Source organism: Pyxicephalus adspersus, chromosome 5 (assembly GCF_032062135.1).
Source record: "Pyxicephalus adspersus chromosome 5, UCB_Pads_2.0, whole genome shotgun sequence".
Lineage (NCBI taxonomy): Eukaryota > Metazoa > Chordata > Amphibia > Anura > Pyxicephalidae > Pyxicephalus > Pyxicephalus adspersus.
The window spans coordinates 111650019-111674012 of record NC_092862.1 but is presented as its reverse complement, the minus strand read 5'-3'; the positions used below and the strand labels follow the sequence as shown (position 1 = coordinate 111674012).

Sequence of the window (23994 nt, the reverse complement as noted above, 5' to 3'; positions counted from 1 at the left end):
CCGGATTAACAACAAAACCAATGTCTGTATAGCAGCCAACAGCAGTTTATTGTATAAACAATCTCGGAAGAACGGTGCTAATAAGGAAACTAAATCCACAAAGACAGGAAAAGGGTTAGAAATCGCATGACTTTTTTGTTTTGTACATAATCTGGTTCTTTGGTTCAGTAACGTATCATGTCTGACAAATAACTATAGGGTGTTTGGTAAATTTGCATATTATTTCTCCTTAGTTAGCCCACAAATGGGTACACAAATGGCTGGAATCATGTTTATGGATTGAAATAGAGCAGCTGCATGGGTATGCATTGTGGTATGCACTGCACTGTACAAAAAGGAGTGCTTACATTCGGTACTGTGCAAAATGATCAACGCAGGTCGGCTAAAGGGGTGTTTTGAGGTGCCATGAATGACAATGACAGTGGATAACACTTGTCAGAAGCATTACTATGGTGTGCCCCACTGCACAAATATTATCTAGGCAGTCATTGCTGATTTTGAAAATACCAGCTTCTTTCATGCTCTGACTTTAATATGGAGTCACCAATCTGACATTGTGCAGGCAAAAGTCATAAGTCTTGATCTGTGTGGGTCAAAGATCAAGAAAGCAATGTCAATAATACAAGCTAATTGTAATAAAGTAACTGACATTTTTTGATGCAATAAATTTGTGATTTGAGCTTTGCTAGTTAGTTAGAAAAAATACATACACGCATGTATTTATAATATTTGTAAAAAAAAACAACCAAAAAAGGCCAGCACTAACACGTATTACAAAATGTGCTTACCATTGTATTATCTTTGCTGCTTCAACTAATCCCCTGCAGTTTCAATAATTGTTTAAGGATCCTACAAAATTGTAAATTACCTACCTGACTTGACAAATGTACATCTACAAATTTACTGATAAAAGACAGTTACACAAAATAAAATAAAAAAATCTTACTAAAAAAAGCTAAGCTAAGGTAAAATATCTGCCATATGCAAAAGTCCATACCATTTACCATTCCAAGACAGAAGACCGCATTTACAAGTGAGCATCCTTTCCGGAAATGATCAGTCATGTGCTCCAACCAGTTGGCTTCCAGGCCATTAATGATGCTCTTATCCTTGGAGATCTTCATTGGGATATGCACAGTATAATATTTTCTGTATTTCTGTTGGGTTTTTGGCTTATTAAAAAGAGCCAAAATCTCAGTTCCTGAAAAACAAAAAAGTAAAACATAAAATCAGGCTTACTTTTTATACTTTATACGTTACAGCCAGTAGTCCGATTCCGGCTTAACGCCCCCTAGTTTTTTAATGGTCGATCCGGCCGGCAGGGGTCAGCAACCTGCGGCTCTTGAGCCTCCTTGTTGTGTCTCTCTTCCCTATTTACTGCGGCCGGCGTTAACATTTCCAGGGTAAGGGGACACTCCCTTTCCTCCATATGAATTGCGGAGGAGAGGGATTTCCCTTCAGGGGCGTTCCTGGTGGAGGGCCGAGAGAGTCCCTCACTGATAGGAGTCCCGTCTCCCATGTGTTCCCGGGTGCTTACACGTGGGACACGGAACTAGATGCAACAGCAGTAACAGGGAGCCAGGAAAAAAGAAGTAAAGTAAGTTTAAAAGTAAGTTATATCAACTAATGATGCATAATTTCTCACATGATTATTAACTAATCATATATTAATCATTTGATAAATTATTATTACTATACAGTATTTATATAGCACCATTATATTACACAGCACTGTACAAAGTCAATGACTCAAAGGGGCTCACAATCTAATGTCCCTACCATAGTCATAAATGTAGTCTAAGGTCAATTTTTTGGGGAAGCCAATAACCTTAACTGCATGTTTTTGGAATGTGGGAGGAAACTGAAATACCCAGATAAAACCCACGCAGATACGTGGAGAACCTGTGAAATGCAGATAGTGTCTTGGCCGAGATTCAAACCTGGGACCCAGTGCTGCAAAGGCCACAGTGCTAACCACTAAATACGATTTGGCTTATGAATTGGGTTAATTTAATCATGATCACAGTAATTTTTTTAAAAGAAACCTTTTCTATTAAAAAAAATGATATTTTCTTGTCATTAAGTATATTAATGCACAAAGCACCTATAAAGAAAAAAATGCTTTGAACCTGTACTAATACCAGTTATTTATTATTTAATTTTTATTTATTATTTTATTTATTTATTTTATTTGAATTTCACATCATTAGAACATGATATTGTATCTGTCTCTAAGAACATGAAATATCATGTTTCCTATTGATTGTACTGTATTTTTAAATAAAAAACTTTTCCTTGGACAGCTTGTTTTTTCTGGCCTAGTGTGCCTTCTTGACCTCCTGAAATGGCCTAGTAGTGCAAAAAGTTTGCTGACCCCTGTGTTACAGGTTATACTTTTAAAACTTTTTGGGTGCAGGCACTCCACCACTGCATCTAGGCCCTGATTGAAAAAGGTGATAAAAAGAACAGAAGGAATTGTGCATAGAGGTAGAAGAAAAGGTGAAGATCACAAAGAGAATTTTTGTGGTATAAAAGAGCAAAGAGGGACCTGTTGTGGAAGGAAATGTGAAAATCACAGGGTGACATTTGTAAATAAGGTGTGGGTGAAATGTACAGAGGAATCTCTTGGAGGAGAAAGGGGAGTTGGAAGAGCAAAAAGGAATCTGCTTTGGGGAGGAGAATTGATAAAGAACACAGATGGACTTGTGTGTGGGAAGGACAATGTGGTCTGTTTTAGAAAAAGGGCAAGGAGTGAATTTGGTGACCTGCTTTGAAGGGTAGTGTAGGTTGGGGTGGGTGGTAATTAAGAATATAGTAGGACCTTTTTATAAGACCAATGCAGCCATGGATGCAGAATAAATTAAGGACCCATTGAGGAAAAACAGTAAATTCATACAAAATAAAAGTAAACATAATAGAACCCGCCATATAAGAATAGAAACACACAGAGGGAGGGATATTAAGGAGGGGAAAGCAAAAGACAGGGCCATACAAAATTTAAAAGAAAACGTCCACAAATACATATTTGCTTTTGCATTAAAAAATGGCAAATGTTATAGGCACTTGCCATAATTTTTCTTGACATATTCTACGTTAGTTTGATCAAACATTAACCACTGATCATCTACACGTATTTCCATTCACCTAAGGTATACCTTTCTTCAACCTAAAAATGAAAATGTTAGCTTAAAATTCTTTTATATTCACTGTTTAAAAACCTTCCTGTATTTTTCAATAATCAAATAAAATTGATGCAAAGTAAAATGATATCAGTCTGTAACCAGCATGTGTATATGGTCAAATATGACCTCGATCATGATTCAAAACTAAAGGAAAAATACCAATGGACCTGTTCATATTATGGAACCAAATCTGTAAAGATGAATGTGCCTGCTTGGCTCCTCGGAACTTTCCAGGGTAGGTCACCAAAGTTTATACTAAAGTTAATAGTGTAGTCTTTTGGCTCTTTAAGTAAATAAAATGAATTTAAACATACTTTGTCTATTTCCTAATGACTTCTCTACTTACTTCTAATGCCACAATTATCAGAGGGTGTAGTCTCAGTCGTTATCTTGTCATGAACGAATACATCCTCGTTGGAAACCTTGAAATTGAGCTCTTCCAATTGATCTCCTGTATTCAGAGCTGTAGACTCCGCTTTTTGCTGCTCAATAACATCCAGGCCATCGACTGTTTTGGTCTGTTCATCATTCTCTGTGTTCTTTGCCGGTGAAGTGCTTCCATTAGTGCAATCTGACTTCTTATCTGCTGAAGTATTATCCTCTGTATCACTACCTGCTTTATTGATTGGTGTGAAATCAGGACCACTTGTCTGACTTAGGCTATCAGACAGGCTGTATGGCAGGTCCTTTGCAAAGTAGTACCCTTGAACTATTCCAGCAAACTTTGATCCCTGACTGGCTGCATCTTCGATCTGCAAAACAAAGGAAAAGATTTAATACAGAAGAGGAAAATAAATATATATATATATGTATATATATATATATATATATATATATATATATATATATATATATAAAGTTATGGTAGGTAATACTTGTTCTCCCAGGAAAATTTGCATTTTATTCTTTATCAGCTAAAGGAAAGGGGCTAATACAATTGTCAGCCCTACCCAGAGTTCTGCTTTAAATAAGGGGCATTTGTTTAGGAGATTGCTTTATCTTTGTAGCATTGCTTTTTGTTATTTCCATGCTATGTTCCACTTGGAATACAAAAATAAAAGTATAGAAATATATAGAGGAAACACTGTCTACCTGTTCAGCTCTGCATTTTTAAATCTAGCTATTGCTGAAGAATACCCATACATTTTATCCTTTTTTGTTAATCTAAGAAATTGCTTGTAATGCATGAAAGGTTTTCGAAAACAGCGGTCGCCAACGGGTGGTGTCTGCAAGACATCACCATCGTAGGCTCAGACCTGCAATGGGAGAATAGGTGGATTCTGGCATCATGACGTCACTCCGGGGGAAGTTTGTGACACATGGCTCCCCGCGCGTGCTCGCTCAGGATTTCATGCATTTAGTGATCCATAGGTCGGCAACCACTGTTCTAAAACATACCGAATGCAAATGCTGCCACACACATACAGACAACTACGTCAGGAATAGGAATCCTGTAATTTGCTAGATCTCCAGGTAGAAAACAAAGATAAACACTAATAGAAAAGTTAATCCAACTACCACATTTTAGGACTTTTGATTACTTTTTATTCTTGGGTTTAGACACTTGGAGTTCTATTAAAAAGCAATGAATCTGACTTTCCCTGAAACTTTTCATGGTGGAGAATCAATTACTGTCAATGAAATATATGGACCTAGATTACCCACCAGGGAATGTCAGATTTGCTGCTTTATAAATAGACCCCTTAAACTCCAATATTGTTGTCAATACCGTAGTCATTCCTTACTCAATCTAATGCAAAAACCTCTGCAACATATATCAAGAAACTGAAAGTGATTTTTTGCTATTAGCTTCCTAATCTATGTCAGACCGAATCTGAAGAGAATACTGATAAACCAAAGCTCACCGCATGAATTGTCAAAATAAATACATTAAAATAATAATAAAATCAAAATGTGTTGCATACATCAGCTAATACAATTTTACATGCTGCTAACAGACTCAAGCGATATTAAAAAATGATAAAAACAACTTCAGTAAGATAACATAAAAAGAACACGCACCAGTGAGCTGAAAATCAATGTAATGAAGATTACACATGCCACAATATTGTGTAGCTTCTTTATACACATTTAAAGAAACAAACATTTTTTTATTTACCAGAATAAACTTTTCCCCCTTCAAAATCCTGTTTACTATCAGCTGTTCATGTGCAGTCATCATGCTAGAAAAGGTCAAGTTTGGAAATGTACCAGACACTTACAAAAACACGGTGTTACCTTTTAAGGCAAAATTATTACATTCAGCCAATTACATTACAATTTGGATAATAATGTCAGCCAAACAGTCAACCCAACCTTATACAAATATGCAAAATGTAGGACACCAAATTAAAAGGGGCAAAATCATAATCTTATTTATATGCAATATATATGCTTCTGCATTTGTATGGTTAAAGTATCCTTTAAGCGTAACTAAAGTTCTGCTTTGAAAATGTAGGCATTCCTTACACGCCTGATTATAGTGGGAAAAAAAATGCATGTGCTGCTCGGCGTAGGATGTTGAGTTACCTGGCGAAAAACCATCTTCCCCTGTGGCTGCTGGTAATAAACCAAAGCACGGTGGCACAGAGGTTAGTGCTCTGGCCTTTGCAGCATTAGGTTCCAGGTTTGAATCTTGGCCAGGACACAGTCTGCATGGAGTTTGCATGTTCTCCCCGTGTCAGCATGGGTTTCCTCCCACATGCCAAAAAACATGCAGTTAGGTTAATTGGCTTCCCACCAAAATTGATCATGGACTGTATATATGACTGAGGTAGGGAGATTAGATTATGAGCCCCTTTGAGGGACAGCTATTGACATGACTACAGACTTTGTCCAGCACTGTGTAATATAATGGAATTATATAAATACTGTGTAATAATGATGGCAGTACCTGTGACATAATGGGAACAAACAAATTAATTTTAAAAAATGTGAAAAAGCAGAAAAGGGTATTTGAGTATTAAGGTTATTTTTTAGTTTCAAAGCTTAGTTCCACTTTAACACCCACAGCTCAGCACTTCTGAGTGTATTACAGTACACTCAATTATTGGGTGGCTAAAAGAAGAAATGACTGCTTAAGTATTGCTACCTTGGTCACCTTCCTCTGTCAGCTAGTGGATGGTTAATGAAAGAACAGCACAATATTGATAAGATTATTCTTGTTTCTCGGCTCTGTAAGTTTTTTTATTTTAAGGATGTTCAAACTTGTGGCATGCAAAGCCAAATGGGTATTTTCAGGCCATTATGGACGTGCTAGAGGGTACTGGCAATGATCATAGTGTTGCTGTTACTACATAAAGTTCCTTTGATTTCTCCGAGAATCCCCATAAGAGGTAGCTGATTCTTTCCACTGGATGGAGACGCCAGATATATGGGTGGTATTTCCAGGTATGAGAAGTCCTAATGTATTTAGACTCCCCATGCCCCACGATAGCTCAATATGACTTGCAAAAGTACCCCTGAATTAGCCCATTGGCTGAATTACTTCCTAAAGGTATAGTTAACTTCCATAGTATAAACTCTCTATATTCCAGCCTCATACCAAAATTCTAAATTGGCAAATGTACAATATTTTGTTGTACATCAGTCTAATAAATAAATCCAAATCCAAAGACACAGATTTTTATGAGTGTTCAGCTGATTAGCACCACAGAAAAGAAATAAAGCAACACACACAATAAATGCCAAGTTATTATATTTTTAAACTATTACTCTATAGAGACACTTTTGAGTGTAACTAATCTTAAAATGTCACAATAATTACTTACAACCACCTTATCACCTCAATCTCAGCCATGTGCACTTTATACAGCGTACGAAATGTCAGAGGGATTCCCTAGAAAAGACCAAACTGAAAACAGATGTGTGGATGATAACCATGGGTTTTTAATTTATTACAGGAAAACATCCACTGACATTCAATGCAAATCAGGTGTATAAAAAGATTGGAAGTGTATGTAATTATTTCAATGTTTTTTAGGAAGAAACTTCTACAGATCGGAAGAATTTCAGTAGCATCTTATCTCAGGCTATATCACTGGCTCTTTATATGAGACGATCACTGGAAATCTCATTGTTTCTAACAGCACGGTGCTGTCCAGGGGGAGCAGCACTGATTGGGTTTCAGGTTCTTGATGCAATTCAACATCAGCAACAGCTTAAATTCAACCAAAAGCCTTCTTAATAAACAATTCTCAGTGCTCAACCTTTGCTGGCTGCTACGTTACTACTGGGTCCAGTACTATAACGAATTGGCAGCAAATCAAGAGTAACCATAGTGAATATCGGGGACTAAGCTACTGAAACATATCCGGAAAACTGTATGCACAGCCTATCACAATTATTAAGTAAATATTCAACAATTTCCTTTGCTTTTGATCTTATGCTATTGTTGGATTCACATTAGGCTATGTTCAGACTGGCAGTGGGGTTGAGGTTCAGTCACCACTTCCTTATGCCACTGAACCACTGCTTCAAGGAGACGTTATAGGCGGCGTCCTTTAGAGAATGAATGAGCACAGCAGGGAGTGGGTCAAATCTGAAAATGCTGGTTCTTTAGGAACCAGCACTTTGGTGCAAATGACCAATTGGATGGCACAGGATCACTTGGTCCCACTGCATGTGCCCTTTGAGTGCAACTTTATCCAATATCTTTACTTGGGAAATTTAGATAAGTATAACTAACAACCTTTGGCCTAAGTGGCAAATAAAACAAGATATCTATTTCATGGTAGGGACAGACTGTTTGCTATGGAAATGTACTATACAAGTGTACCAAAGTTTTATAGGTATTGTTGGACATGGTGAATGGCTGATACTAAAGGACATGGTATATTGTAACACATCTTTCAGCTTTCTTTGCAGATCTCTGTATTTAGGTGCACATAACATCTTAGATTTGCAAAGGAACTTGATGTTGGTGGAATTTTCATATCTAAATGAGGAAGCAGGTAGCTATATAATGCCCAGAATGTGTCACTTACCACAGGTCCCAATTAATGTCTGAACAGTGAAGAATCCCCATTGAAGGTCGCAAAGCCCAACATTTCACTATAATACCACACTCTGCTTGGTCCTCTCCTGTGGAATGCTACAACCCTTGCAAAGGTTTTGTGTAGTCTGTGTCTCTGTTGAAGAGATTATCTTCTTTCCAAGTAAATCACTATGACACCTTAACACATAGGTTATCACCAAGGAAGACAGGAAAGCTCCTCAATAGAATTGCGGACAGAGATTTCCTTTTCCTTCATCAGTCCATAATTCCTCAGTGTGTGGAGAGGCACAAGGCCAAAAACCCTCTTAGGAGAAATCTCAATGAAAAAATTCCAACACACAATGCTGTAAACAGTTTGTATTCATCTGGTAACCGTTGCCACAATATAATTATAATGACTACATAGCTAAACATAAAAAAATTGCTGAGCACAGTGTAATGTGAGGCCTCAAAGTGACTGCTTGTGATAGTGAATGAGATATTGCACATTGGATACAAGAACGCAAAAACCCTGCCAAAGAATTTGTTTCTTCAAAGTCTATTATCTACACAAATATCTCAAAAGATTTAGAGCCATAGCTACGACATCCAAAAGTTAGGAAAAGAGACAGTTACCCTATGAAGGAGACATTCTGACATTCTTGTGTTTCTGAAAGCCTTACATTGTTAAACAGCCACTAGACATAACCAAGCCTTTTCTTACTGGCTAGATTGTTCTTCACTTGAATATTATTTAGATGGAATAAGGAATCACTTGATAGCATTTCATACGGTGCTGCAACAGAGACAATGAGCCTGATCATTTCAATTCAAGGGCTTATTAGAGTCTAAATGTCTGTATCATTGAGAAATACATATCTTGAGAACATTACATGTAATGAAACCTTAATCACTATGGCTGGGACAGATCTGAGGAGCTAAAATGAAATCACAGTATAGATTAGTACAAACTTCAAGAAACTGGTTAACATATAGAATGAACTTTTTCTAACTTCCAAGCTTGTCATTTTCTGGTTTCAGTGGGTAGAATTGGAAGTTTGTAAACCAGGATGGAAGATGGAGGATGCCATTGTTGACCTCTTTCTTAATATTTTCAGTTGTTTTTGGTTGTAGTAATTCCTGAGTCTCCAACCTTGAATGGAGTCAATGCTACTGATATATACTTCTTATAAGTCACTGATGTAAAAGTTTTACATCCATTGGTTGGGCCAGCATGTTAGCTTCCAGTGTGAGAATATTGGCACGGTTACTTTTCAGCATACATGATCTACCTAAAGCCCCCTCACTCTGACCTTTCTACTAATTTGACACCTACACTCCTTGTAACCATAACACTAAAGCTGCATACACACGTGCAATTATGGTCGTTGGAAAGGATCTTTCACGATCCTTTCCAATGACTAAGCACTGCACGACGGAGTGGCACACGCTGCGCGCTCTCCCCCTTCCCTTGCATTAGGATCGTTCGTCATCCATCGTCTGTGAATCTGCCAGGACGGTCGTTCGACGGGCGCTGTACACACGCCAGATTCTTGTCCAATATCGGACCTAAGCTGATTATCGGGCGAGAACCATTGGACGTGTGTACGTAGCTTTACTCTACTGATACTCCTAACATTTTCCCTCACATTAGCCTTACCTGTAATAAGACACTGACCATCACTAAACATACTCTTTGTAACCATACCACTAATCCATCTTTAATTCGACTGGATCTCTTGTCTGAATAGCCAGACATGACATTGCAAGGAGATAAGTACTACAAAAATATGTCATGCAAGTATTCAGTGCACTGCCCTGCATGCTAGTACCTTCTCATTGACAACAAAGGAAACCCACTTTGAAAAGTAGCAGGGTGCTTTGCCTTTCAATAAAACGCATTCAATATTTGGGCTTCTATTATTAGTATGTTCACTTCACACTTCACAATGAATGTACAACCACATTCTATATATTAAATTACACTACTATAAAAACATTCAATATCTTCTTGTCCCTTTCCTGTTATGGTAGAATTAACACTTTCTGATTTAACATAATACCAGACATAAAAGCAAACACCAATAATAAATAATTCTTCTAATGAAATTGGCATCAATGATGTAAGCTGTGATTAGCTGTTTTTTAAAGTGTTTTTATTTTTCTTCTGTCATTTGATTTATTCAAAAGAACATCACTGTCCATATTTATTACCCTATGGCAGGGGTGTCAAATTCATATACACAGTGGGCCAAAATTAAAAACTTATGCAAAGTCATGGGCCAACCTTGAAACTGAAATAGCACCGCTATTACAATTCCCTGCGTCAAGAAAACAGTCCCATGCGGGGCTTAATGTTATGAGTGGCTGGAACTCCCTCTTCACTGAAATAGTGCCGCTAATACAATTCCCTGCATCTATAAAACAGTCCAATGCGGGGCCACGCATAGGCAGAGAGCCCCCTGGTCTATAGACACGAGTGATGCTGGGAATTGTAGTAGCAGCGCTAGTTTGATGCAGCAGCGGGCCAACTGCAATTCCTATTTAGGATTCCTTTGGGGGCCAAAAAAAAAGGACGTTGCGGGCCAGATTTGGCCTGCAGGCCAGAGTTTGAAATGCTAAAGGAATTATCCATAAATGTTTTCTTACTTTCTATACAAGACCTCTGCTTGGCATTTACATTTTGCCAGAGATGAAGAGCCATAGCAGAATTACAAATAGCAGACATAAGGTATATTAATGTGAATGACAGATGTTTGCAAGTCAACTATAAAGAATAATGGACCTGATTTATTAAAGCTCTCCAAGGCTGGAGAGGATATACTTTAATCAGTGAAGCTGGGTGATCCAGCAAACCTTGAATGGATCTGGCCCAGGATTCAAAACATTTGCTAGCAAATAGCAAATTACTTTGGAGAAATCAATTCCAGGTTTACTGGATCACCCAGATTCACTGATGAAAGTAATGTATCCTCTCAAGCCTTGGAGAGCTTTAATAAATTAGACCCAATGTCTGACAAATTTGCCTTGTAATGTAACATTGTATATACTATACTATCATCTCTGGAAATCAAATATGTAGATTTACATCTGCATACTAACGTTAAAATTCATGTGGTTAGTAATTTAGGCAATGCTAAAAGTCTTCCCTCAAATGTGACCAAACCATTATCATTTTAACAAAGATACTTTCACCATAAGTGTGGCTGGAGGTCAGCCTCACTGAGTATATTACCTTTTGAGATAAGATATAAACACACAGGGTGAGAAACGTTTTCACTAAGTCAGCCAATACATACTTGAATAAATACATTTATTGATGTAATATATTAAAACCAAAAACCCTTTTATATTTGTATTGTGCTGGGAAGGGTTTAATCTACTCTAATTTTTTTCCTATCTGAGTCTCATTGTGATATCCTTTAGTTATACTTCATTGACTTGAGTATAAACCTAGGGCACAAAATGCGGAAGACACTGCTAAAAACAGTAATCAATAGACATCTCAAAAGCATGAATCACATCCCATGGTTTGCAATTGTTTTAAACATTTTCAAGGTGAAAAAATAAAATCACATAGAATCATTCTGTATATCTTTCCACATCCTTTTTTAGCAGAGTAAAGTATTTTGTACATTTGCGTTAGTAATGGGACACTTATTTTTATTAATCTTTTGTGGATTATTGTTGGTCAGCAATGGCTGGTGCTGTGTCCTCGTCTAGAATGTGTAACAAACTTATAATGTCTTTGACGGCAAGAGTTTGTTCCTCTCTTTACATGAGGACACAGCACCTTCTGCTGTATGACTCAAGTATAAAAAAATCTTGGTTTATATTTGAGTGTTGGTGAATGTCAGTCCAATGGATATGGCAGATAGGACATATAGCTGCTTGAATATGTCAGGACCAGAGCAATGATTAGGATTGGAGATGTGCATATCATTACTAGTGCTGTTTATCATCTGCTTATGCTGCATATTTTGAAAGAAGGAAAAAGGTGTTTAAAACAGCAACATAAATAAATTTTAGGGTACCACTGTGTTTACATTCCTGGGAAACAAAAAAGATTGCCTTTACTAAGGTTTTAGGTTGAGATACATTAAAGTAACAAATGATTTAGGCATATAATTCCACTGTGTTTTTTCCAATTTAGAAAAACCTGGAGCCTCTAATCATTCAGCAAAAAGAATGCATATGTTTATAAAATGTCACATATTTATAGAAGGAAAGCATATGCTGAAAAGGTAAACAGAGGAAGGATGGGGTACAAAGGCCACTTCTTCTAAACAATGTATGCTGCTGCAGTAATTTGAAACAATAGAGTTTATAAGATCTAGGTATTCCTCATTTGCAAATTATCAGACATGTGGTATATAAAACCCACTAATAGCCGAAAATATTAAAATTATTTTCCACCATTAATCAAGACATTCTACAATATATCAAACATAAAATTTATTTAATAATATGGTGTATGAAATAGTGCCATAACACAAATTATTCAATCAAAATTTTACGTTCATTTGGATCAATCAGGATCATGGGGTAAATGGGGTTGGCAGGATTACCACTGTAACAGTTCAAAACTAAGAAAAAAGCACAGAGGCCCAATTTATCAAAGCTCTCCAAGGCTCGAGGGGATATGTTTTCATCTGTGAACCCAGGTGATCCAGTAAACCTAGAATGGATTTCTTAAAAGACATTTTCAATTTGTTCTCAAAATGTATTCAATCCTGTACAAGGTCTATTCCAGGTTTGCTGGATGACCCAGGTTTACCAATGAAAATGTATTTTCACCAATCTTGGCAAGCTTTGATAAATCAGACCCAGTCTGCACACTTATCCACTGGGACAATGGAGATGTTCCTTCAAATTCTTTCCAACACAAATGTTATCTTCACATTCTGTCAGAGTGGAGAGGAATGGTTTCCTGCTCTATGATTAGCTTCATTTTTTTAAATTTTGGCTAACAATGGCATTATATAAGATATCTGAAAATCACCGAAGAGCATTCTATGATTTCTTGCTAGTTACCTGGAAGGTTTTATTGATATAGTTATTTAAATGAATCAACTACTTTCTTTAAAGATCTAGTGAAAAAAAGGTCTGGGAACTCCTGCAACAGAAGACCCCTTAGGATGTAAAAAGTAGGAGAAGATTCATGTTCACCCAAATTATTAATTCACCCAAAACTGATTAATTTCGGACACCTACCCTACTAGATTTTCCTGGTATTCTGCCATCAGCAGCATCTGAAATGACCAAATCCTTTACCTATCCACCATATGTACCTCAAATAACTAATATTATTAGCTCCATTGAATTTTACCTTTTCTGATTCTACAAAACAACCATAAATCTTATCCAACACAGATTGTCCTGTCTCCTAGTTAGCACCAAATAACAGAACAGCCACGGCAATGATATTTCTGCCTGTCAGAATTAAAAACATGTTCATCCTATTTTTAAACACCTGGCATATTCACGGATCACTTTCTAATTGGCTTTGATTTAGTGATAAATTATTGCATTTTACACTGTGTAGGTTTTCAAAATGCTGGAACAAAATTAAATATGATAACAAGCAATATGACACCATTATAAAATGTGACTAGCAAGTGGAAGCTACAGATGAAAAGCGTCCATATCCAAAATGTTTATGCGACACTCCCATAATAATTTTGCATGTTATTTAAATCAAAATTTGACTCTCTTTTTTTAAGACATTGGCACTAGGTGAACAATATTGCTTGTAGCATATATTTTACAAATTTATATTACACTTGCAAAACAGGGTCTTTTTAAAATATCAGAGTGTTTCTATTATTATCAAAATCCTTGCTTTGATACATCAAGCTATTAACAATCTTGAACCTGTTTATAGCTCTACTTTAGTCTAAATCTAAACTTTCTTTACATAGTTATATAGGATTAAAAAAGACTTGGCATTTTAGTTCAATGAATAAAAAAATAAGTTAATTATATGATAACTTGCCATCACAGAACCCCAAACCTATGAAGTTGATGCAGAGGAAGACAAAAACATGGGGTTTGCAATTTGATTAAACAGGAAGAAAATCCTTCCCAGGCCTGATCCTGATCCAGTAATATTGTAAAACAACAAGAATGGCAGCATTTACATTACTACTAATGGGCACCACCAGAGGTTGCAAACCCTGGCAGTTCTTTCAAAAATAACTCTTGCAAACTCCTAAAAAGATTTGCATAACTGATGGCAAGGGGTTCAAATTTATGGAAGCAGCTAGGACAGCAAACCGCCCCTGGTATGTTGCATGTAGTGTCTGAAAAAATGTGCGAAAATGCTGCCGCTACCAACTGCCTGCAAAAACACTAAATAAATATGGAGCCATTTAATTGAATGTTACAAATTTTTGGAAAGCAGGAAAACCCCTTCAAACGCCTTGCAAAAACCTCTATGACTATGAATTAATTGGGAATCAGGCAAAAATAACACATCTTTCTGTTGAATGGGAAAGAATCAAACACTTGTGTCAGAAATTCATTGGCCAAACCAGAAGAAGGATCACAAATATGATATTCAAACTTTTTTGGTTTATGTTTCATTTGCTTTAAGAGACCCTATCAGCTATACACTATATAAAGAACATTAAACAAACAAATATTGTCTAAGGGAAGATATAAAAAGTAGAAGAGCTTACACTCTACTAGGGTCAAGGGATACATCGTTTGGAAAAGCTTACAGTATAAGGACAGGCAGAGACATTTACAAATATACCTTACCTCTACATACTACAGCATGAAAAATATTTTTTACTGTAGTTAGGTATAAAGATACAGTATATATATTTTATAATTTTTATACTGTATCCTAATAGATGTAAGACAATTATATATATCAATTCCTAAACACGTGTTGGAAGAGGAAAGTAAATGAATGAACAAAATGTACAGTAAGTCACCTTGAGAACATATTTTATGACTTCCATAACTCATTATGACATTTCCTGTATCCGTACTGGGTGAAGAATGCGGAGTTCCTACTGCTGCATTGTACTGTTACCACTCATAATATGGGTGGAACATCACAGTAACAAGAATTATTATGAGAAGGTCACTAAAGGGGGTCAAAAGAAATGTCATTATCCAATATCAAACACAATCAAGAAAAGTAATATATACTATGCTATGTATGATATTTTAAAGGGTTATTTTACTTCTAATAAAGTCCAGTGGCAGCTCCATGACTTAAAGAGGAACTAAACATTCATCTAACAATAATATTTTATTTACAGATAGGGTTTGGTGAGTCCCACTCTTACCTCTTTTATGCCCTACATAAAAAAGCAAAATCTACAAATAAAAACAGCAAAATCGCCATTCCTGATTGCCTTAAAAAGGAACTAAAGTGAAAACAGCAAAAAATACACTTACCTTCAATCCCGTCCGATCGCTTGGGGGGTATCCTGCATCAGGTTCTGTTGTTATGTAAAGTGAAATTTCTAAGTTTAGGTATGCTTTAAGCCTGTCTACTTTTGATATTTTGGTGCTTCCCCCACCTTTTCATGCTTAGCCACCTGATCTTGTTTTATGTAAAATAAATGTTAAAATCATACATTGTATACTGTTTTTTATCACAAACAGTATACAATGTAAGTACATGCTCCAGCATGCACCCGTCAATAAAAGTTCTATCTCTAAATAATAAATGAAAATGAAATATCAAAGAACAAGCGGGTTTATAAAGTAAACGTCACTTCAGATATTATCAATGTAATAAAACCTAAAAGTATGTGCTCTTTGCAAGTACACTATGCTTTTCCTTTACATTTTTATTATTTATGTACTAAAGCTTATCAGAAAATCAGTTAGTAATGCTGCCAATCCATGCAACATTTTCCATATATTACAAACACTGGATGGAAAATGGATCAAGGTAATCTACTACCCCATAGTTTTGCCTTTTCATTGTACCATTAGCAACTATTGATGTTTGGTTGATTTGATCTTCTTCCTATCTAGTTAATTTTGCTATCAAAAGCTAGTTTAAAGTTGTCCCAGATATGGCTGACTATATGACCAGCATAAGGGAGGCCATACACATGCAAATGTCTAACTATCAGTAACAGGTGGTAAGACATCTGCCATTCATGTAGTGAAATCTTTAATTTAATTTTATTTAAAATAAATGTTTGTTTCAGTTTTTCGCTTTATGTTATCATGTCCTACTTTCTTGGGTATGATTTTCAGTTATGGCCAAATACTACCAAATATATGTTTATATATTACAGTACATATAAAATGTTTATATAGTAATGGAATAGTAAAGCCGAATTGTGAGTGAATCAATAGGAATGTCACTGGACAAACAAACTCCTCTCTGATCAGTTTATCAAAGAACCCTCATTTGAGGATTGCTACACTGAATTTTTAGGATCTTAAAATTTTTAGAGCTTTTTGCTCTGAAGAAGACATTTAGTCTACAGACAACTCCCTGCTGATGACCCTATGAAACACATGGTGAAACTAGCTATAATCAAAAGAAATACTTTGATGTATTGATAGTGATGTCGAGGTGTATGGAAAAGGGGATATTATTCGTATAAATTATAATAGTGAAGCAGTTGGAAGTATAAGGATCTACCAAGAGAGGAGCTCCAGAAACTCTTGGGCCAGAAGAGAGTTGGCCAAAGAAGCAAGGGAGGTGCAGATGGTAGCTAGGAATATTGTCTGTATTATTCAGATAAAAGCTTGTTTGCAAGTCTGTCTGATTATTTGTACTTTTGATGTACTTGTGTTATGAAATGTTTAGGCATGTATGTCTCAGTATACAATACTATGTTTTATATGCACTTATTGTGTGGTCACTGCTTCTTTGCCACTTAGAACCTATAGGAGAACCACTTAGAATCTATTGAATCTAAGGAAATCAATAGTAATGATTTCCTTACCCTTGTACCACTTTCAGATAAGAAAAGAAATGGAGGAACCCAACAATTTGCAATGGAGACATTTACAATATATTCAAAGCCAAAGTACACTTACTGAAAACTCACTCAAGTCCTGGATTTGGATTTGCTTTCTCCCAATCATGTTTATAGATCTGGCAAATGATGCTGGCATATGTAGGTCCATGCAAGGACTGAAATCATTCAGTAATGCATTCCCCAAATGCTCCCCTCACAATCAGTCTGATTTATTAAATTTAACTTAAACTAAAGCTGGAGATGATACACATATTTATCAGTGAACTTGTGTGATTCAGCAAACCTGGAAGTCTTTAATTCTTTCTAATTTCTAATTCTTTTAATTCTTTAAGTAATTTGCTATTTGTTTTCGATTTTGGAATCCCATGATTCACTGATAAAAGTGTATCCTCTCCAGTCTAGGAGAGCTTTATTAAATCAGGCCCAAAAACTTCTTCCTAAAGCTACGTACACACGGCAGATTTTTATCGCCCGATAATCGGCATCGGCCAATTATCGGGCGAAAATCTTCCGTGTGTACAGTCGGTGTCGTCCATCGTCCGGACGACCGACCTGCCGGATCCACGGACGATGGACGACAGCCGATCGTAATGAAAGGGAAGGGGAGAGCGCGCAGCAGGGTGCCGCTCCGTCGCTCTCCCCCCTCCCCTCTCCATAGAGCATGAACGGTGCTGTATGTACAGCATCGTTCATGCATCTTGCAGCCCCTTGTCGTTGGAAAGGATCGTGAAAGATCCTTTCCAACGACAAAAATTGCAAGTGTGTACGCAGCTTAACACTAATACTGACCCACCCTGTTAGGATTACATTAACTCACTCTAAAAACCCTCACACTAACCTACCTTGTAACAGACCAGATAATCAATATAGTATTACTTTTGGGAGTTCTTGTTTTCTAGAAAACGTCCAACTGTTTGGATTTCAAAAGTAGAGTGGCTTAAAAAGTGAGCTGGTCATAGTCCTAAAAGTCAAATTGGACCAATATTTGACAGATTAGAGGACTTGATTACCTTTTCTTTTTTTTATTTTCCAAACTTTGGTAATTTATACAAAGTTCCCCCAGTCTTTTAGTATTTATTATATCACAACGCAGCAGCTGCTTTAATGTGAACCCATAATGTGCAGAGGTTATAATGTGTAGGGCTCCATAAAATGTAATTGAATTGTATCTGCACACAATCAGGGACAGGATTCCAGCACAGTTCTCCCCATGGAGAAAAAAGCGAGACCTAGAGCTTGAAAAGCCAGTGACTGCAAACTACTGATAGCATTTAGTGCACAACAACATCTGTCACACTTCTCCTTCTCAATTTCATTTTCCTTATTCTTGATCCTTCTTGCAGAGTATTATTTGGCCACTTGACTCCTTTTTTGCAGTCAGCTGATTTTCACATGGCTTTATTCACATGGAAAAGTCCTAAAATAGATCAATAATACTTATTCTCATACTTTCAAGTTTGGAAAAGAAAGTTAGAAATAGGATATCTCTCTATACATATACACACCAGCCACATATTTGGGCAATAAAAACTACCTGTCATGGACATTGCTAATGTTGAAGTTTACTGTAGAAAAACTTTAAAAGGAACAATGGCTATATGAAAGGTATTACCCATCCTGTGGTCAAAGTAAGCATGCTTTCTTGCTTACTGTGTGTGACACAATAACACGTGATGAAGCATCTGTACCTAATATGTAAGTATTTGATGGTCTTTATATTAGCCCATGGTTCAGTCCCCTGTCCCTATAACCTTCATATGTAGCAGAATTAGATACAAGTCAACACATGAAACCCTATGCAGCCATATGTTGTGTTCCCTTGAGGTGTTTGTCAGCATTTGTACAAAATATTGGTCAAACTCCCTGCTTAAAATGTCTCAGCCAAGTTAACGTTTGCTGTATAATGCAAACTTTATATAGCATGTGGTTGGTTGCATTCATATTAAGGCTACACCCAATGTCCTGTTTCTATTTAGTTTTGGATATAGGAATGGTTAGAACACTTGTCAGGTCTAACTGCTATCTGGGGAAAAATAGTCAAACATTTAGAAAATTGACAAATGTTCTAGCATTACCAAACTTATCTTTAAAAAGTTGACCTAGAGACCTTTTTAGCATATAAAAGGTAATAAAATCTCTCGAAAGGAGCCCCAGACTGCAGTAAAATGTAGTATTTATATTTAGCAGGTCTGAAACTGACTACCATTAACTCACCTTTACTCACCAGTACATTCAGACTAAATAGTACAAATGAAAGTTATCTGACAATTTATAATTTGCTGCAGTCCTTTCCTGCTAAACCTCACCCCTACCCAACATCCTTATGGTAAAATCTTAAGCCACTAAGAAGAGAATATTGCATTCTATAAAAGAAAACAATTTACAAGAAATAAGGGTTATCATACATTTGTATACTAAGACAGTTTCAGTTTTGTTCTTTGTTTTCAAGCAAAGCAAAGTGCCAAAACCAACGTTTTGTAATATATTACTAAGCAAAACAATCTTACACTAGCAAAGTGTTTCCATTCCCAGAATGGCTAAGTTGAAATGTCTTGTTTTATTTAAGTGTTTTTAGAAATGCAGCTTCTGTAATGTCTAATATATTTAAGTGGTAATAAATGTTTTTTAGCAAAACTTTGGGGATGACGATATATATGTTTGTGCATCTAGGTTAGTTTCTCCTGACTGTGGGCCAGATTAATTAAAGCTCTCCAAGGCTGCAGAGGATACGCTTTCATCAGTGAAGCTGGGTGATCCAGCAAACCTGGAATAGATTTCTTTAAAGTTGTTTGCTATTGGCTAGCAAATGTTTTGAATCTTGCACCAGCTCTATTTCAGGATTTGTGGATCTCCCAGCTTCATTGATGAAAGTGTATCCTCTCCAGCCTTGGAGAGCCTTAATAAATCAGACCCTATGTGTCTGTCCTGATGCAGTGTGTGTGTGTGCATAATTATTGTGTCTGTACTGATGCAGTGTGAGTGAATGCATCTTCGTCGGTCTCTTCTTATTGTGTGTTTGCATGTATTTGCATTGATGCTATGTGTAAACTGCCTTTCCTCTGTTTGTAAAGAGATGAATTTCTGCATTATTTTGGGGGGGATATACAGTCACTTTAAAGTATTTATATTCCATTAATGTATTCCAAAATGAAAACAAAAGAATCTGGAAACAAACAAGAAGAGACTGTATCACTGCAACACATATTGGGGGTAGAATGCAGCACAGCAGAGAGGGAAGTAGCCCTTAATTCAAGTGGGTATAAACCTGAATGTGTAGTGGAAGCCCCTGGAACTGCTGACATGAAACAGGGACCATTCTCCAAAGGAGAGAAAACACTGGAAATTAGAGCAGAAAGGAGGTGGGTTGGGCTTACTGAAGATAGAAAACTCTATGGATGCACAAAGCCTCAGCAAAATAAAATACTTTTCTTCTAATATACCATACAACACACCAGGAACCCAATTGTCTTTGTTATCTCCAGCCTTCAAGCTGTTCATCTATAGTCCTTAGTTCTCTTTTATCAATCATGAAACAGCAACACTGGTAAATTGCTGCTGTACAGTAGATAACATTGTGATTGGCCTAATGTTTCTATTGCTAAACTAATAGGACAGAAATTAGAAAAGATACCTCCCCTCCTCCTGTGTCACTGTCTGTATCTGTCTTTCATTTTCAACCCCTATTTAATGTACAGTACTGCGTAATATGATGGCGCTAAATAAATACTGTTTGTTATTATTATTATTATTATTATTATTATTAATAATAATAATAATAATACCTGCTCATCAGCATGCAATGTAAATACTGGAGGGTAGGAGTAGAAAGAAATTAGGAGGATAAATGAGTCAATCATAATGGGAGATATGTGAATATCTGTATCTTGGGGTTTGATGTACCTTAAAAAGAGTTATTTGGAATTAATTTACAGGAAAAGAAGAAAGTGCATTTACAGCGAAGGATACAACAATAACAGTATCCACTTCAACACTACATTACCTTGTATAACTTTCAATGAGGATAATCTAAAATGCACATCATAAGAGAATGGTAGCAGTAAATTAAAACAGATAAGATACTTTCTAGTTTGGATTTTGTTAACATAATTCCATAGAAAAAGGTATGGTATCCACGTATGAACCTGCAGACATATGTGTAAATTTTGATTTCTACACATATTATCTGACAAACATCCACACCATTTAAAACAATCCAGCAATGTGTAAATTCACAATCATGCTACTTTACACGTCTTGATATAGCTGCTGGAAGTGCATTATGGATTTTCCCCCAGGCACTTGTGATCCTTTCCAATGGTCAGGTGGTGGTATAGCGAAGCACAGTAAATAAATACAATTTTCTGAGCCCTTGAACAAGTTGAATGGCTGTATAATTTTGCTGATGGAAGTGTATGTAATACAGCAGTAACAGAAGGGACTGCTTCTATTTGTGGGATCTGATTATCTCCTCTAGTGAGTCAGAGAACAGAGAGTTGTCAACCCAGCTCCATTTTTTTTTTCTGCTTTCCATGTACAAAGGGACCGGTTATTTCTTATTTTTCCCAGTTATAATTATAGATGTTAAATGTTACATAATAACGTAACAGATGGAGGCCATAAATGAGCTAACAAATTAATAAATAAATTAATTAATGACTTGCCGCCTGCACTGATTAAATAAGCTTGTGGTATTGCCGCGTGAATGGAACGCTTTGTTTTAAATATTCGCTTTAAGACACATTAGCAAGTCCTAATGTATTCTACCTGCCTCTCTGAATAGCATATGGCATTGGCATTTAAATGAGTGGCAGGTTAAATTACATTTAAACAGCATTTTTATTACACAAAAGATGTCACAAAATCATAATATTAAACAATCCTTTGAAATAATCATGTAAAGAAATAATCCTCCAATCTCTGTTTGTATCTAAAAAGCCGCATATTATCACTTTATTAAAAAGGAAGAAATGAAAAAAAAAATCATGACATTATTTTTTAAACTTTAAAGGTAAAAAAATAATTAAAATACATTTTGGAATTGATGAACTCCAGGCAAACAGCTGATAAAATATGTCAGTGAGGTGTTGTAACCAACAAAGAATTGTAGGTTTCTGTCAATCTGGTCCAGAGCATTACAAAGCTTTACCACACATCCCTATCAGATAAGGGAGAGGACTACTTTTGCAGTTAGGCATTATTTTTATTATTAATATTATTAGTATATTATTATTATTATTATTATTATTATTATTATTAATAATAATAATAATATTAATAATAAAAATAATATTAAACAGTATTTATTTAGCTCTAACATATTATGCAGCGCTGTACATTAACCTTTACAGGTCTTGTCCCTCCTCCCAGCTTGGGACTGGATAGAAAGCAGCAAATCAATAATGGTTGACTGACAAGAGCAGAAAATTGAAAGTCTTTGCTACATGAAAAACTTGCTAAATAATTTGATTTGCAGAGTCACCTAGTAGTGGTATATACTGTAGGTCAGAAGTCCCCAACCCCCCATCCAGTGGTCTGACAGGTGACCAGCGGTGGTCCACGGCTCTAGCCTATGCACTCCCCAGTGGGGTCAGGGGAAGAACCCCGCTTGGGGGGGGCCGCACCGGCAAGAGCCATGGACCACGTCTCCTGTTTGGATCGCAGGCTTAGGGCGGTGGGCGGGTTGTGTGTCTCGACACATTCTGCCCACTCTCAGTACTGGTTTGGAGTCCGAAGATTCAGTGGTCCGCAAGCTGCAAAAGGTTAGGGACCACTGCTGTAGGTCAGTGTTTCTCCAGAACTTGCTTTTCTCAAGCAATGAGCAATTTGTGCCTCCCAGGCCAGTTATCACTGAAACTAATTATTTTTTTGGCTATCTGTAAGGGTGAAATTCCTAACGCTGGCCACCAAGGTAAGAGGCAGTGTTACCAATGACCATCACTCTCATAGGAGTTATGAACATAGTAATTACAGCAGGGGTTCCCTAAGACCTGAAAGGTATTTCAGGGGTTCCTCCATGTAGGGCTGTAGGTTATCTGACAGTAGTGAGCTCATGTCCATGATTAAGGTTACATTCGTTGATAAACTTGATAAAACAACAAATAATGCATTCTGGGAAATTTTGTTTTATTAGGTCTCAAAAAAAGTCCAAGAGCCATGGGCACGTTATTTGGTGTTTTATCGAGTTTATCAACAAATGTACAGAAACCTATTTTGTGAGTGTCCAAGACTTTTTTTTTACTTCTAGATAGCCTACACATCACTATGGGTTGTCTCTGTAATCCTGGAAAGCTTTGGTATTACTAAGGATATTCACTAAACCATTCTCAATGACAGACAACTAAATGGGACTAACACTTGGTTTTTCCAGGTGCACTGAGTAGACCACCTTTCAGGATCAAGATCCATATGTAGACGGATGAATTCTACAATGGCTATGATGAGGACTGTATTATTATTATTATATTAATATTATTATTATTATTATTAATAAAAATAATTTATATAGTGCCAAAATATTACGCAGTACATGAAATAGGGTTGACTGTAGACCATTCGCATGGTTCCTGTGAAACTGTCATAAGGAATACTATACAATAAAGGTCCTTTCTGTACCTTCCAATGCTCCTTGTTTTTCTACTGTTCTAACCGAAGCATTTGAGATGAGAAATATAGGATTTAATTTAAAAAATATAATACATCAAACAAAAGTATTAAGGAGGTTTAACAGCCGTCCTAAAACAGGGTACTTTCAGACGCTGGGGGGTTCCTTGAACTGTGGCTGATTGATCTTCCATTTGATGATGCCTGATTTGGGCCAACACAGCTTGGTGGAACCAGTTGTATGATTTGAATGGTATTTAGGTATTTATAA

The 23994-nt window shown here is 36.5% G+C and overlaps 1 protein-coding gene across 3 annotated transcripts in view; it reads right to left on the bottom strand.

The window, feature by feature from the left end:
• The window catches only part of RFTN1 (raftlin, lipid raft linker 1), a 205602-nt gene that overhangs the window by 45700 nt on the left and 135908 nt on the right, over positions 1-23994 (bottom strand). For all 3 annotated transcript variants that reach the window (XM_072412447.1, XM_072412446.1, XM_072412448.1), the window contains exons 5-6: positions 3529-3934; positions 998-1201 (exon numbers count right to left, since the gene is read on the bottom strand). In XM_072412447.1, the coding sequence (XP_072268548.1) occupies positions 998-1201; positions 3529-3934 (610 nt within the window). The remainder of the gene's footprint in view (positions 1-997; positions 1202-3528; positions 3935-23994) is intronic.